This window comes from Melospiza georgiana, chromosome 18, assembly GCF_028018845.1.
Source record: "Melospiza georgiana isolate bMelGeo1 chromosome 18, bMelGeo1.pri, whole genome shotgun sequence".
In the NCBI taxonomy this organism is placed as follows: domain Eukaryota; kingdom Metazoa; phylum Chordata; class Aves; order Passeriformes; family Passerellidae; genus Melospiza; species Melospiza georgiana.
In genome coordinates, this window is record NC_080447.1 from 10,380,305 (window position 1) to 10,397,662 (window position 17,358).

Below are 17,358 nucleotides of genomic sequence, written 5' to 3' on the forward strand. Positions count from 1 at the left end.
AGGGGGTGCTGAGGGCACAGCCACAGCTGCAGTTCCTGCTCAGATTAATGAAACACAGAAATTTGCAGGGAAAGTGAGGAGAGACTCCAGGTGATTTTTACTCACCTCAGGAGAAGGAGCTTTCGAAGCTCACTCAAAACTTTTTGTTGAGCAGAAAGACAAAAGATTTCAGCACAATCACAGGCATCTCACTTCACACAGAAATAAGTTCCACCTTCCTCTTTCATTCAAACTAAAACAGCAACTAAACATTTGAAAGCATTAATTATGGTTTTTTTTAATATCCCCTCTCAGGAAATAACCCTTTACACTCAGCAGCAGAGCTCACCCCTGGCTTGCCACCCTCCACCTCCAGGTGCTGGACAGCAGAGGAAACAGAGCCTCAAAAAAAGATTTGGCAGCTTGTAACCTTTATTTTTAGTTTTTTAAAATTATTTAAAAAGCATAATTAGAAACTTTCATTACAGAAATAATCCTAGCAAACCAGTTAGACATTCCATTGCTCAACATTTAGGAAACTTCACATCAGCACCACTAGAGACACGGTCCCCACCCCTTCCAATTGAACAGTGATGGCAAGAGCAGAGGTAACTGCTCCTCTACAGCCAGCTCTGGGGAAAAAAAAAAAGAAATTCCCACTTTAAGCCAGGAAGCTGGACCTGGATTGACAGAATTCCAACCACAGCCACAAAAACCTGGACTCAAAGAGGACCAATTTTTCCATATAAGAGAACACTCCAGGCTTGGGTGCACCATTTCCTCATTTTATTGCATCATTTCCAGTAAATTCAGACACGTTCTTTACTTCTGCCTATATGAAGTTACTCCCTCCTAGATCTGCACACAGCTACCAACAAGATTCCCAAAGTAACACAGCTGGGCCCCTCAGTCTGCAGGGGGAACCCCCCAGCACAGCTCCAGGGACTGGCCCAGCTCCTCCAGCACACACCACATTCCACACTGGAGAGCAGGCAGGAGGGACTGGTGTGACCAAAGCCACCACTTTGCACAGCCCCTCAACACTGATCAGAGCTCAGCCCAGCAGCACCATCCCAGCTCACTCCAGTTTTGGGTTACCAATGCAGGATATGTGAAGAGAAGAGGTGGGTGAAGGCAGCTGGACCCATATCCCAGCACCTGAACCCATGAAAACCCCACGTGTTGCACATTCATCGTTTGCACTTCGGAAAAAGTCTTTAAAGTGATTGACTGTGATGTGATTGTATGATCAGGGCTCTCACCACAACCTGAAAAATCTAAAAAAAATGCAGGCAAAATAAGTGACTAAAATTTAGCCTCTCCTGGAGAAAGGGTGAGGAAGGGAGAGAAGTGGGCTGACTCCAAGCTCATGGACATGGGTGAATCACATCCTACCAAACTAAGGCCAGCAATTCCACAGGGCCACTTACTGGCACATGGAGTATGTCCAACCTTCAAGGCCTTAAAGGAAGTCATAGCCTCCATGCCTTTTAAGGTAAAATTATTTTTTAATATTATTTAGGCAATAATTCAGGTGCTGAGCATGTCCTTTCAGCCCAGACATTTGATATTTTAGTTACACACACACATACACTCTCCACCTTTAACTACATCTATTCAGGCTGAGGAAGTGAGCCCTTGTTTTCCCAGAAAGGCTGACCAGGGCCAGGAAGATGTTGCTGAGCACAGCAAGCCCAGTTTGTTTCCAAGTGTGATCCTCCACCACCACATAACCCAAGCAAGCAAGCTTTCCATGTCTTTGCATTAAAACAGCAGTCCTCCTTCCTAACTGAAGAATCCTGGGAATGATCCTGCAGCTTTCATATTCAGACATCAATAAGAAGAGCTCGATTATTTTCATGCCTTTTCTCTCTCAAAACCAAAAGCTTTACCACCAAAATTCACATTCGAGTTCAGATTGCCTATTTGTGGACAGGGTAACAAGGAGAAGTTTGGGGTTTTTGGCAGAATCACATGATTTTTGTTCTTCTCAAAAGAAATGGACCCTCACTTAGGACACTGGCAGAACCAGAAGCAGAGGTCAAAGTTGTTAAACTTTGCTTTAAAAAAAAAAAAAGGTTTTATCCAAACAAATCCCACTTCTGCAGGTCAGTTTGTTTTCCAGTATCTTGATACAAACTACAGGAGAGCACAGGTACAGCTGGGCTGCAGCACAAGGAGGTGAAACCCAAGGATCCAGCCACAAATCTGGATGATGGCAAGCTGAAATTCCAGGCCCCAGCAGCAGCTCCAGCTGCCAGCCCAGGGGCTGATGAAATGAAACCCCAGGCTCCAGCAGCAACACCTGCAATCCTGGTACCTAGAAAAACACAGCCCGAGCCCCAGGAACAGCCAGGGACTCCAGGAGAAGCCAGGGGCCCCAGGGGCAGCAGATGCCAGCCTGGAGCCCAACAGAAATGCAGCTGGAGGCCCCAGGAAGCAGTGCCAGCCCGGGGCCAACTCAAATTAAGAACTTTTAAACTTTTTCTTTAAAAAGATGAACTCTGCAGTCCATGATTGGTTGACATTAAGAAGGCAGAAGCCAAAGCGACAACAGAGAGGCGAGGCTGGTTAAAGCAATATACATTATATACAAACTCTTGGGTTAATTAGTCCACTTGGTAGGCAACGTCCTTCTTGTCTACAAGGCGCACTGGAATGAGCAGGGGAGGAGAGGGGGGCAAGATTCCATCCAATACCTTCTTGGCACTGCAGTGGGAAGGTGCCAGCGCCTCTTGATAGAAAACATGGAGGAAAAATAATCTTTAAATAACGGCACAAAACTGAGAAAGTCCTCCCAAAGCCTGCCCCAGTGGAATTGCCCGAGTCTAGCTGGAGGGGCTGATCTGTGAGAGCAGAGTCTCTGCAGCAGGGAAGGGGCATTAGCAGCACCGCTTCTTCCTTTTACTGTTCTTTGTTAGCTTCACCACGTCGTTCTGTTGCTGCTGTTGCTGCTTTGCTAAGTTCTCTTTCTTTGCTCGCAGGACAAGCTCTGTAATGCAATTAAACATCTGCAAGAGAAACAAGCACACTCAGACCACCCCAGAACTCGGGCTGGCTCCTGGGGGGTGCTGCTCCTTGGAAGCCATTCCCCTTTTCTGTATGTTTCAATAACGTTTCAGAGACCTTCCCCAACCCACTGTGGCCCAGGTGGAAATCCAGCACCTTTTCCCAACCCACTCCCAAGCTAAACAGTACCTCTACAGTACAGGACTTTCTCAGTTTTGTTCCTTTTTCCAAACCAGTAAATAAAACCAGGGCAGTTTGGAAATTGAGGCCAGGAGTGAAGCCTGGGCAGTCTTACCTCCTACAAGCATTCTCAACTCTTTCCTGCCTAATACATGAGCACTGCAAAGCTATTGAAAATGCAGTGTGAGCCTCCTTGATTTTGCTTCCCCAACTCTTCCAAAAACAGCTGAATGTCTCTTCTTGACATTTTACCCACTACTTGTAACTCGTACAACCTTTTCTTTCTCAATGGGAAGAATGGAATTTTTATTTCTTCCCACACCATTATCCCTAAATCATTCTATCTCTACTCTTCTGAATATTATATTACCTCTTCCACATTAATATTTTCTTTGGCGCTGGTCTCAAACAATTGGATCTCCATCTGCCCAGCAAATTTATAGGCATCTTCTGTTTCTACCACTTTTCGGTCTGGGTCATCATTCTTATTGCCCACTAAAAAAAGAAAGAGAATAAAAGTCAGTTTGGTATTCCAGCAGGCCAGCCCACTAAATAAGATGCTGTAACTCCCTAATTACCTACCAAGTATCCTGCAGACATCATCACAGTTTTGATTAATTTCATGCAACCACCGTTTTACATTCACAAAAGATTCTGCGCTCGTTACGTCGTAGACAACGATGACCCCGTGTGTTCCTCTGTAATACCTGTGGGGTACAAAGGACAGCAAATGTTAACCCAGGGCATCACCTCTCTTCCACTGAGCTTCTACAGGATTCCCAACAAATCCTCAAGTTATGGTAATCAAGTGCCCTCATTTTCTTTCCACTGAGACTCATGCAGCTCTTTTATAACAGCTTGATCCCAGGCTATTCCTCCAAAGCTACAGAGCTCCCTGCTCATTCACTCTACACTAATACATTTCCAAGTCCAAAGTCTTCTAAAATCTTCCTTGGTCGGGTTGTCAAGCCCTTCAAAGATGAATGCTGTCTTCCAGCTACAGGACCAAAGGCAATGGTACCCCCAGCACATGCTCAGAACTGCCTGTGATGTGATGTGATCCTTGGGGCTGTACAAGCCACATCAAGTTTTTGCAGTAATTCTCTTATCTGTGAATGATCACTTACAGACTAAAATTTCAGCAGATCTCCAAATATACTCAACCTTCAGTCACAGTTCTCTTGAGCTCTCAAAAATTTCTGTCTTGTTGAGCGACTGTGTTCTGATCACACCTTCCTACTCAACAGATCCACTCCATATGTGCATTCAATACACTCTGCTACCTTTAGCCATTAAAAATAAGCTTTATTTCAGTTTATTCCCATTAGTCTTGGGCAACTGGCACCTTTAGATGATGATGCACAAGTCTGATATGCAAGAAAAATATCTGAATTCAGGTTCCAACATTATCACCTGCATGAAGCTACCAAGGACAGACAGTATGTGCACCATGAAAATGCTAAACAGAAAACCAGCAAGCTCTACCTTCTCAGTTTTCAGCCACAATCACAAGGCTACCAAGTACATTCCCTATGGCAAATTAGGCAGCTCTAACCCAAAAAACAAAAAGTAATTCCAACAGGAAACAGTTAACAGTGAGGTCTTCATCAGGATCCATTTTTTGTATTATGTGTAGCTTTCTTCTTTTCCTTTCATCCTCTTTCTTCTGATCAATATTAAACTTTTTAATAAAACAAATTCAAGAAACCAGCATACAAAATTGAGGATTTTCCCTTAAATTGTGATAGCATTCCTAGACCTTGCTGTCTTATCACAAGCACTTCTTGCAGTACATCCACTGCACTTCAGAGATGTCCACTGAGACCATTCTGCTCCTCTGTGATTTTTCCAACTCAGCAAACACACCTTTGAACTTCAAAGCTTTGAACCTAACCCAAACACACCTTTGAGAAGATCTCAAAGCTTCAGCTCACTTTGCTACTGAAGTGCTTCAGCAAGTCACTGTCTCTTCCCACCTCCAGCCTCATCATCCTTCTCCAAGAGAAGCCACCTGCCTTTATGCACCATCAGACTTGCAGAGAGGCACAGAGCACCCCCAGGGTCACACACCTTCCTCTCCTGATCCCCTGCAGTGGCAGCCCCTGGGTACCAGTGTGCTCCAGGATGCTCTGCAGCAGCAGAACAGTCTGCTCCTACTGGGCACATGCAGAAGACACCCAAATACTTCTCCCATGCCATGTTTTACCAGTGATTTATGCTGTGCATTTGCTTCCCTTGGCAAGAACTAACTCAGGTAAGAATTACTTATTCCCAGCCCATAAGAAATTCTGCACTTTCAAATGTTCTACTCCATTCACAGTCAGTTCTTTCAACAACTTCAAAACTTGCTACAGCACTGCATTTGTGCTTTACTTGATTACAACACAACTTTATTCATAACTTGGATCCTTTAGAGGGAAAAGTATTTCATGGCCTGAATCCACATGTTGCAAAAATAACCCATCCTCTCCTGATACTGGCATGCCCTGCACACCGGTTTTGATGAAACAGTGTCACACACTGTTTTGTGTGACATCAATCCTACCAACACACTGCATTTCTCCACAGCTGAACAATAAAGCAATTATCTTCAAGCTCTCCCATATCATCACCTAATAATCTTTTAATTCAGCAGCCCCCAGGCTGACCTACCACTTCCTCCCCAGCACTGAGCACTGCATTTGCCAAGGCAGCCCTTGGAGAAGCGCGGCGGCTCAGCTGCACCTACGCAGAGCTGCTTCTCTGCTGTGCACACCAAACCCAGCCTGGCATCCCTGTCAGCCCAAGCAGGGGCCCAGCACAGCATCCTGCTGCTCCTGCCTTGCCCACGCACCTACATTTTCTCCTGAGCAAAGCACATGATGTCAGGGAGGGGAGAAGGGGCAGCCTGAATGCACCAATCCCACTGCTGACACCTCGTCAGCCCTGCTGCGTGTTGCTCCTGGGATGGGGCTCTGGGCTGGACCCTGCAGCAGAGACCACCACAGCAATGGGAACCCTGCAGGGGTTTGGAGCTCCTGCCACTGATATTGCCACCACCTCATCAGAAATAGCTTCCTTTGTGCAAGACAGCAACCCCTGACTCCTGCTGAGTGCCTACCAGCACACACTGCTGCTATTTTTGGAAGGGAAAATTGTCTGGCACATCGTTCTAGAAAGGTTGCCAACCCCTCATCTACACTAAAATGTCATTTTCTCTATTGGCTGTTATTACCAAGAGAGAGAAGCCTGAGAGATAACACCATGACTACCTGTTATTCTCTAACTCTTAAGTCCCACAGCACACATTTCTTCTCAAAAAGCTGGTCATGCTGTTTTCCATCAGCTGTTAGATGCTCTGCATCCCAGATAACATTTAAGGCTTAACAAGTACAGAGAAGCTTCTCCAACCCCAAATGCAGGACAGTACTAGAAAACAAAATCTAATTTATCCTATCCCATACTTCAACTTCCAGAATGATGCAGTGCAGAATTGCTTTTATAACAGGTTGTGGGCTTTGGCGAGTAGAGAACAGATGGGGCTTTTGGCATTCAGGGAGGAGTAGGTGTAAATTTTGTGCTTTTGGCAACCAAGAGGTAGTTGAGACTTTGACACAAGGGAAAGAATGTCTTATCTCCTTCCCATCCACATTTTTGGGGAAATGGAGACCACAGAAATGAAAGCAGAAGAGACCTGAAGTCCTCAATCTGAGCCTCTCAGTCACAGGCTGATGCTGGCTGTCCTCTGTGTGGTGGGAGTGCTCTGCCATGTACTCTGCAAACCCCCAAAGCCAGAATCTGCTGGTGGAAATACCTTCATGAAATACAGAAAATATGTTCTAGACCAGTTATTCATGTTAGGAGAATCCATGAAAGTATCCTGCTGAGCTGAAAGACAAGCAAACCTCACCTGTGCAACCTTTGGATGCTTGGTGGTAGCCAGCAATCCCCCATACAGTTGGAAGTCCCAAGACCTAGAGGCTTTACATTTAGCTTAGGTGTGGAAAAGGCTTAAGAAAGCCAACAGTTAATTGAAATAAACACCTTACTGCTTGTTCTACCACTAGAATTACCTGGGGATTACCCAAACTCAACATGTCCTTCAGCCACCTGCATCCCCTCCTCACATCCCTGAACACAGCCTTGGGAAACACGAGGGAACATTTGCCACTCACTGGGGCATTTGCTACTGCAAGAAACCAGTGAGAAAGCTCTCAGATTCCCTCAACTGCTTCCCAGTATCAACATCTGGAGTTATAACAACCAGCTCCATGGAGCACAGCAGTAGCTAAGATTTAAAAGAGACACTATGTTGGTCCAGTAGGACCCATATGTTGTTTTTTTTCAGGAAAACATTTAACTGCCAAATGTGAAAGACAGGGCACTGGTTTTTAATCCAGCTTCTTTGTTCATCTTTCACTACTTTGTAGCACACATTTCCTTCCTTTTTTCATTCATCTAGAATTCTAACCATTTCCAGAGACTTCTAATAATCTGGTTTCATACTCATCTTTCTCAAGTTCTTGGAAGCACATCTATTGTCAGTCAGACCAGTCTTTTAACTCCTAGCCTTTTAGTCATAGCTGCTTTACAATACACAGCAATTCTATCATCTCCAAGATCTTATCCCTCTCTCAAACATGCCATTCCACAGGAAACCATGGCAGAAGGTCCCTCTGCTATCACTATTCATCCTGAGCTGGCATCTGACAGCCATTATGTAAAGCTTGAATCCTAAACCCACAGTCCTGAATCAGGACAAAGTAGTCCTGTCTACAAGAGGAAATCAAGTACAGGGACTGGCTGCTCATGCATTTTAAGTATTCCTGCTAATACAGCTGCATCCTGGCATGCTAAATCCCTGGTGAATTTAAATCAAATTTAATTTGGATGACATTCCATGGCAACCAAATTCACACAGATCAGCCTCTCCTCCCAGAAGGCACCAGCTATCCCAGTATTTCCACATTTAACAGACAATAAAACCAGCTGCCTTTATACTTCCTAGGCTGAAATTTTCTTGAGCTTCTGTAGAATACTCCAGACCAACTTGATTTCTGTTCCTCAACAGTTTTATTCTGCTTTTCAGCTTTTGACTGTAGCTACAGGCACGTGAAATCAAACTACTACAACCTTTTAATGTTTCCCAATTTTCCACTATTAACTTCCTACCACCTCTACCATTTTGCAGTTCTAAGTCCACACAGCAGCACTACCAACCTATTACTGTAATTACCAGATGGGCTCTAATTTCAGGCTTGCTTGCCAGGCTTGGCTCAACATCAATCTGAACTCTGCCTTTCACTGTAAAGGGACTCCCTGACCTACTGTAATACTGAAGGAACACCTTTTATATTCTAAACTTCAGTCTAAACCTCAATCTAGTCAAAGACTAGGCAGACTACTACGTTCTGTTGACAGGGCACTCACACTCCACCCATGATTTGATGGCCAAGCCCTTTTGTAAGAATAAGCAAGGTTACTTGATTTGTCAGTTAGTTTAGGATTAATAAATCAGTTACACTACCACTTTGCCAATTAATTTAAAAAAACAAAACAAAACCAGCCAGCCAGAACCATTTCTGAAATTTAACTTTCGTTATGGCCTGGTTTTATAGGTGATATGATTAGGAATGCTAGACAGGCAGAGACAACCAACATAGCAAGAGGAGCCCTCATCCCACTATAATCAGCATTCCCAAAGCTTTTTCCTCAACACTTCAAATGCACTTGGGCACATGAACTTCTTTGCACAAAACTGCAAAAAATGCAGATTTTTCCCTGGCCATGGAGTTACCATTCAGTAACTACGAGAGCCCTAAGGCAGAAACCCCAAAAGGTGAGATCCCCCCCAAAGCAAAATACGCCCCACTTGGGGTAAAAAGCAATGCAAAAGGAAGTAGCAGCAGAATTCCAAGAGGTCATGGCACAAATGCCTCAAACCATTTCATGATCTATTTGAAATATTAATGAAGAAAACAATTTCCATAAAACACTGCACAAGGTCCGATCCGCAGCTATTCCCACTGACAGAGGAATCCTTTGCTGGTATCCCTGCTCAGTGCTGGACACACCATGGCTTTCTAAGCTGGCTGGCATCACCCCAGGACCCAGCGCTCGTTCCTGAGCCCAGGGAATCTGCAAACAGGAAGGCCATTTGCTGACTCAGCACAATCAGGGCTCTCTGACTCGCCTGTCACAGCTGACAGGGCTGCAGCACTGCACGGCTGCCTCCCCCTCACCACTTCCTTCCCAAAACTGCCTGCAGCCTCCAACAAGAAGTGATGTCACACACAGGAACCCTACAAGAGGCAGCTGAGTTTTTTTTCAAGCTGAACACTTCAGAAACAATGGAAGTAACCCAGCAATATCCGTACAGGAGTGCAGAGGAAAGGGGCGGCGCACACATCACGGTCAACTTTGCCATTTCTAGACATAACACAGATGTAACCAATCTCATTATTTTCAGAACTGAGCAAATTATCAATGCATCAGCTGAAAATTATCCTTCTCTCAAGTAAGAGCCAAAGGAGAAGTGAGTCATGAAAGACCAAGTGAAACACATGGATCTTCCAAGAATTATTTTGGTTAACACCCAAGGAACAAAAGTTCCATTTCCAAGTGCACTTTTCCCTCTTCCCCCCGTGAGCAGTCCACTTTTACTGCAATCAGTTTACAAACACATTTTATTCTTAGTTCCCACCACCGCAGCTCTAGGTGTGGTTTCTTCAGGAACAGGAAAAGCTCTGCACATGCTGTTCGAAAGGACAATGAGTTCGAATCTGAATTCCAACCAAGGAAAAGGTTAATATCATGAAGCGTCTGCTTCAGCAGAACTCCACATAAAGATAGCTGCTGAAGCATTTGTCCTAAAGGAAAACCAGGAGAAATCCTACTCTTCAATCTTCAAGCTGTTCATTAGTTACACGACACTGGCAGAGAGTTTGCACTCTGTGCTTCTGCTGTGCAGTCAATCAGAGGACAAACTTGGACAGGCACTGAGACAAGCTGTCTACTACATGCAGACTAATAACTCCAGTTCTACCAGCAGAGGAATAAGACAAAGCCACCACAGAAATGCACAGAAGGTTGAGGAACTCTGAAATCCCAGTTCCAAACCTTGCCAGAATATCACCAGCACAGTCAGTTCTGACAGAGCTGAGAGAAGTTTCACTGTACAGACCACACAGCTCTCATTAGTTAATCAACTCCAACACTTCAATAGCTGAACCCCAAGCCTGGCCCATGAGATCCAGAGCCAGAGGTGCCCAGCACAAAGGCTGCTGTTACTCACGTTGATGTAATAGTCCGGAAGCGTTCCTGGCCAGCTGTGTCCCAGATCTGGAGTTTCACCTTCTCTCCATTGATCTCAACTGTCCGGATTTTAAAATCCACCCCAATGGTGGTGATGTAGCTGCCTGGAGGGAAAGTGTGGGTAAGTGAGAACCTAAGGCTTGTTTATTTTGGATGTCCCAAAGCACATTTCTTGAACACTACTTGGCAGCAGCTCTCAGACTGGACAGGAGAACTAAGTTCCCCATATCTGCTTACTGTTTAAAATGCCTTATATCATGCTGATTTACATATTTTTGTCTGTACCTAACAGCTTTTCTTCCTAGCCATAAAACCACTTCTCCCATACCACTTTTAAAATTAACAGCTCAGTGTTGCAAAATAAAATTATTATTTTTCTATCCCATTGATCAAGAGTATACACCCAAATAACTCAAGAAATAGACAGTAACTATGAAAGCATTTCACTTGTGAAAATTCTGAGACAACACTTTGCTTTAAATACTTGTGGAAACACTTATTTTGAATGCAATCCTTATTTTGAATACTCTGTTCTAGGAGTTTCCTCCCAATAAATTGGTTATATCACAAATGTTAAGTGGTTTACCACAATACTTAATCAATCTAAATCCCAAATGGCTAATAGGAAGTCTGCAGAGTATAGCACAACCAAAACCACCCAAGCTGTTTCTGGAACCACCTCAGTATTTCAATACTCAGCTGCAAGTGAAGATCAGGCAGGATGGCCTGCACAGGCTTTACCAAGCGATGCAAAGTTAAAAGATGATGTATTCCCAGCACAGCTATCAGTGGGCAAACACAGATTCCTTACAACCAGCAGCAAACCTAGAGCATTTCACTTACTGAAGGAAACAAACCACTCACCTGAGAAGGTATTATCTGCAAAACGTAACAGCAAACTGCTCTTGCCCACACCTACAACAAACAAACACAGCAAACTTTCAATACAGTCATCCTGGGGGGCAGGGACAGAACAATGTTTTATCCATGTATTGCATAAAAATCAGCATATCATTCAGTACCATCCACCTTAGCTATTCATCTCCACACCCTCCTTGGAGATTTGACCAAGCACAGGATGCTCCTGGTAGCAGTGCAGGGAGGGGGCACTTGTGCCCTCCCTCCTCCAGCCCTCAGCAAACCTCCCAACAGCAGCTTCTGAACTGTGGTCAGCTCAAGAGGTCAGAGAAGAATAATAACTAAAAGCAAGTTCACAATCAGTAGGCTTACATCTGCTAGGGAGAGAGCCAAAGCTGAGCATGTCCTGTGAATTAACAAGTGCTCAGAGCAGTGCTCTGAATTCAGCACTGTTGAATTCCACTTGCACATCGTGTGTGACGTCAGTAACAGCACTGCCTCCCTCCCTCCCGTTCCGTGTGGAATTTGGGCTGCTCTGACAATCACACCGGGCTGGGTGCTCCAAAGCTCACATCAGCATGGCCACACTGTAACAGGAACTGGGAATCACTGTCCTGTACTGCCATCCAAAACAACCTTGCTCCACATCTCACAGGAAGGACACACACCTTTCTGAAGCTGTCCCTGTTGCCAAAATGTTCCATGAAACATTCCTCTAAATGCTTTGAGTAGCTCTCCATCCAGGTTTTCCATAACTGATTGTTTGCACCCTGATCACACCCTGCTGCAGGGAAGCATTTTTCACAGTGCTTCAGACAAGAGCTGTAAGAAACTCATTCCTGCACACCCACCCAAGGGAATCTGGCTATCTAAATGCCTCCACGTTGTTATCTCTGCATAACATCTCTGCTGTTAATGACCCTTCCTCCCCAAAATAAATCTGCTATGGCATGAATAGGAACTTCAGCTTCACCGAGGTAATTATCTATTAAATCTTTTCAGGCAGAAGTTATCCAAGGTAATTATTTTGATGATATATAACTTGCAAGTTCTTCTTAAGAGAAGACCTATGCAAAGGCTATGCAGAACTCCAGCAGTTCTCAGCTGCTGGCATGTGACAACAGCTACCAACAAAAAATAAAAACCAGCCTAAAAATCTGCATGGTTACAGTAAGCCAGGTCTCATTTGCAAAGAGTTCAAATCACCAGCCATCTGGAGAAGCCATGCTCGTTCCTCACTGGTACCAAGCTAAGGAGGAAAAGAGGAAAGGAACTAAAAAATACAAAGCTACAGCATGCGTATCATCAATACATCTGAGCTCAAAAAAGGTAGCAGAGCAGTTCCTGTACTTCAGAGGACTGGTTATTTAGCAAGAATTAAAGCTCTGCAAATACCGGTCAATTAAGATAAAATAAGAAATTAAGAGAAAACAAGGATGTTTCAGCAGCAAGTGCTGTGCCTCTTGACCAGGCAGCCCTGGCCTTCAGCTCAGTGAAAGGCAAGGAGGAGCCAGAAGCCACAGACCTGCCAGACACAGCAGCACGGCCGAGCTCCGGCGGCCCTGGGCGATGCTGCAGAGCTGCACAGGACAATGCCCTGCCACACTGCTCTCTGTCACACTGCCCTGCCACACTGCCCTGCCACACTGCTGTCACACTGCTCTGTCACACCGTCCTGCCACACTGCCCTAACACACCGCTCTGTCACACTGCCCTGCCACACTGCTGTCACACTGCCCTGCCACACTGCCCTGTCACACTGCCCTGTCACACTGCCCAAGCTGCACTGCTCTGTCACACTGCCCTGCCACACCGCCCTGCCACACCGCCCTGCCACACTGCTGTCACACTGCTGTCACACCGCCCTGCCACACCGCCCTGCCACACTGCTGTCACACCGCCCTGCCACACTGCCCTGTCACACTGCCCTGCCACACTGCCCTGTCACACTGCTCTGTCACACTGCCCTGTCACACTGCCGTCACACTGCCCTGTCACACTGCCCTGCCACACTGCCCTAACACACTGCCCAAGCTGCACTGCTCTGTCACACTGCCCTGTCACACTGCCCTGTCACACTGCCCTGTCACACTGCCCTGTCACACCGCCCTGCCACACTGCCCTGCCACACTGCCGTCACACTGCCCTGTCACACTGCCCCGTCACACTGCCCCGTCACACTGCCCTGTCACACTGCCCTGTCACACCGCTCTGCCACACTGCCCTGCCACACTGCCCTGCCACACTGCCCAAGCTGCACTGCTCTGTCACACTGCCCTGTCACACTGCCCTGCCACACTGCCCTGTCACACTGCTGCCACACTGCCCAAGCTGCACTGCTCCCAGCAGGCTGGCAGCTCCCGAACTCAGGAAGTTCTGCATGCTCCCAGTGACAACGATCTCACCAAACAAACCCTGCCTCTGACCCACACTGTTCACACAGAGAAACCACACTCTGGGTGACCCCACACTTCCCACACAGAGCTGTTTGAAGATCTGAAGAGAAGGCTTGCAGGGCCCTCAGTTTCTTGAAGACAGCAAAATGAAACAAAACAAAACAAAAAAAAAATAAGGCCTATTGACTTTGCACAATTAAAATTAAAAGTATATTTCAGTGTCAGACAAGATTCTAAAACCCCCATCTTACTGAATGGTAGAGTGAATTAAAGAAGCAGATGCAAAGCACAGATCATCTGTATTATTTTTAAATATCTGGCACAGCTGAAATCACCAGCAGCTTTTCAAGATGACCTGTTCTAAAAACACACAAACCTACTACCCCTCTGACAGATTTGCATACAAGGGAAAGCAGATGAGACAGATTATCCTATCCAGTAACAGTCCACTTCCTACTGCAGGGAACAAATGTCAATAAACAAGGCAAGCAAACTGTTTCGTGCAAGCAGGGACAAAGCCATCCTGTTGGGGTTAGCAAAAACAAAACCAAAGAAAAATCAATAGTCAAACTACACAGTGAGATTTAATTACAGCAGAGAACCACAGGCAGTGACAATTCTCACAACACTCCTTTCACTGGATACACTACAGGGATTTCGCTCAAGAAGAGTGAGCTGACAAAATTTATTTAATTGTTTACAATGAGAAGTCTTCCTCGGAGTTTTCACCATCCTGTTTATCTTGCCTGAACAGTTTTGGAACTCATCAGCAACCAACAAAGCCACTGCTCTACTCAGAATGCAGCATTTGGTTGTAATAATCCAAGGCTCCCAGAACTGCCTGGGGTTTAAGCTGCTCTGAAGCTGTTGTCCTGTCTCCCTCCTTAGATCCCTTCATGCAGACACAGTTTAGTGTAGAAAAAACAATTTTCTGCATGAAGCTAAAGCTTCTGAAGGTGACAATTGCCAAGATCGTGCAACATTAGCCTTTCATCAAGAGCTGTGCCTCGCTGCATGCCGGGACCTGCCGCCCCAAGGACCACACCTCTGCTAAAAGAAGAGGGTGGATGCACCCTTCTCCAGTTTATGGAAATTCAGCTGTAAGCCGCTGGAGTGCTACCAACAGCGAGCTGCAGGGACGGCAGCAATCCTCCCAGCCCCAACCCAGACCAAAGCACCAGACACTGGCACAGCTCACACGCTCAGCCCTCCAGAAGTTTCTGAGGTTGCTGAAGTATTTAAAGGTCCATTTTCAAAAAAACCTCAAACTACGCCTTTATCTCCTCTTTTTAGATATTTGCATCCTATGCTACAACAAGAAGCAAACAAAGCTACCAGCTCTTCCAGGATTCATTAAAAAAAATAAGGAACTCTAGAACTGAGACTTCAGGGCTGAAGCACAAAAGAAGTCTTCAGGAATAATAATTAAGATAATAATGACTGTTAAAACGTACTAGCTGCCACACTGGAAACAACAGTCCTTAGGGCAGCCAGCCCTTCCCATCGATCCCTAAACCGCCTGTCACAGGGGAAGGGAATTCCCTGCCCATCCCAGCAACAGATTAGTGGGCGCCGTCAAAACATGCGCTCGCCAAGGTTGATGCCGGCAGCACCGCCGGTGCTGTCCTGGCTTCTACGTGTCTAATCTGCCTTTTCCCAAACCCAGCCAAGCTATTTACCATAATATCCTGCGGTAGCCAGTTCCGCAGGTTTATCAGATAAAACCTCCCGAAGCCCAAGCGAACGCGCCCCGCCATTCACGCACAGCGCGGGGTCCCGGCTCAGCCCCGCGCCGCGGCACCGGCACCACAACGCCGCGGCTGCCCCGGGCGGAGCAGGCCGCCCGTCCCCGGCTCCCCCGCGCCGCCCGCCCCGGCCCCGGCCCCGCCGCCGCACTCCGGCCCCTCACGGCCCGAGGGGCGGCCACCCCGCCAGCGGCCTACCCACGCCCCCGGGCCGTGCCGCCCGCGCTCACCGCTGTCGCCGATGATGAGCAGCTTGAAGAGGTGGTCGTAGTCCCGGGCCATGGCCGGGGCGCGGCCGCGGGCGGCGGAGCGGGCGGGGGGGGGCGGGGGGCGGCGGCGGCTCCGGCCGGAGCCACTTCCCGGACAAACAGCCGGAACTGACAGCGGGGCCGCCGCCGCGCATGCGCCGGGCCGCCGCCACGGGCAGCCAGCTCCCCCGCCGCGCCTGCGCCGGCCCCGCCCCGCCCCGCGCGCGGCTGCGCGGGAAAACGGCCGCGCCCTCACGCGCCCGCGCCTGCGCGTGAAGGGCGGCGGTTGAGGCGGGCGGCGCGCGCCGGCGGCCATGGCGGGAGCGTGAGGGACCGGCCGCCCTCAGCCGCCCTCAGCCTCCCGCCGTCCCCCGCTGCCCCTCCGCGGGAACCTTGTCCTCGCCCCCGTGCCCAGACACCGGCAGACCGCCGTCGGGCGCGTGCTTCCCCCCCAGTTCCCCTAGGTGCTCGTGTGAGGACGCGGCAGAAAGCGACGCTGCCCCCATTAAAGTGTCAGAGGCGTGAGGGAGCCGCAGCAGTCCCAGCCCTGCTCCAAAGGAGCGATTTGTGTAGGTACAGGAACAGTCACCAGCGCAGCCCAAGCCGCAGGTGAGGAGCCCCGCAGCAGTGATAGGAAGTGCCCAGGTGTGTGTCACAGGCCTGGCAAGTCAGGCCAGTCTGAAATTAAATGCCTGGGGTTTTTAATCCACAGATGTGCCGGTGTATGGCTCGGGAAGGGCCTTGACCTCACACCCATCTGCAGCTGTGCTTGCACCGTCCCCAGCCACATCTGCAGTTCAAAAGCACTCCCAGCAGCCTGAGTGGTTATGTTATCAGTTGCACAGACATTGACTACACAAATTCTGCCGGACTGTGGTCACTTTTTAGGTGATTGCCACTTCTAAGTGGAGACATGGCACAAGAAAAGTGCTGGGGTTTTGCTCTGATTAATTTTCCTTAAAACATTCTCACTGGTACTTGAACTACTGAGATCAAGTTGAATTAGTTAATGAAACCTGTTACTAACATGCATTGTCATCCCGATGGGAAGAGGTATGTTAGCACTAAATAAATTATTGTTACGGATTATAAATGAATCTGTATTAGGAATAAATTGTTCCCTGTGAGGGTGGTGAGGCCCTGGCATAGATTGCCCAGAGAAGCTGTGGCTGCCCCATCCCTGGATGTGTCCAAGGACAGGCTGGGTGGGGACTGGAGCAACCTGGGATGGTGGGTCATGTTCCACTTAATTATAAACCTTTCTTAACCTTGAAAAACACATTATGGTTTTCAAAGTTCACCTCGTCAAGGTCCTCACACCCTGCAATCCACCCATGTGACCTTCAGCTCACATTCACTCTGCAACTCATGCATTTTAAACACCACATATATAGATATAGATACAGGTGTATAGATGATGATATAGATATAAATTATATAGATATAGATATAATGTTGCACTGGGGCAATCCAGCACCAGGGTAACTGAGGACACTGTAGCTGCAGGGAAATCCCTTGAATCCAGCACACAAACCATCAGCTCAAACCCAAAATGACAGTGACTCCTATTACTTCTATTTTTAAGCTCATGAAACTTCACCATGTGAAAAGCGTGAAGTGTCATGATGTTACCAAATAAAATGGACAGTA

The 17,358-nt window shown here is 47.3% G+C and overlaps 1 protein-coding gene across 1 annotated transcript; it reads right to left on the reverse strand.

Moving 5' to 3' along the window:
* Positions 1-393: 393 nt before the first annotated feature.
* RAB35 (RAB35, member RAS oncogene family) lies at positions 394-15,793 on the reverse strand. The gene is made up of 6 exons (XM_058036807.1): positions 15,691-15,793; positions 11,326-11,376; positions 10,442-10,565; positions 3,751-3,875; positions 3,539-3,663; positions 394-2,990 (listed from the first exon to the last, which is right to left on the reverse strand). The coding sequence occupies exons 1-6, from the start codon at positions 15,740-15,742 to the stop codon at positions 2,862-2,864; spliced, it is 606 nt and encodes a 201-aa protein (XP_057892790.1). The 5' UTR covers positions 15,743-15,793; the 3' UTR covers positions 394-2,861.
* Between the last annotated feature and the right edge of the window lie 1,565 nt (positions 15,794-17,358).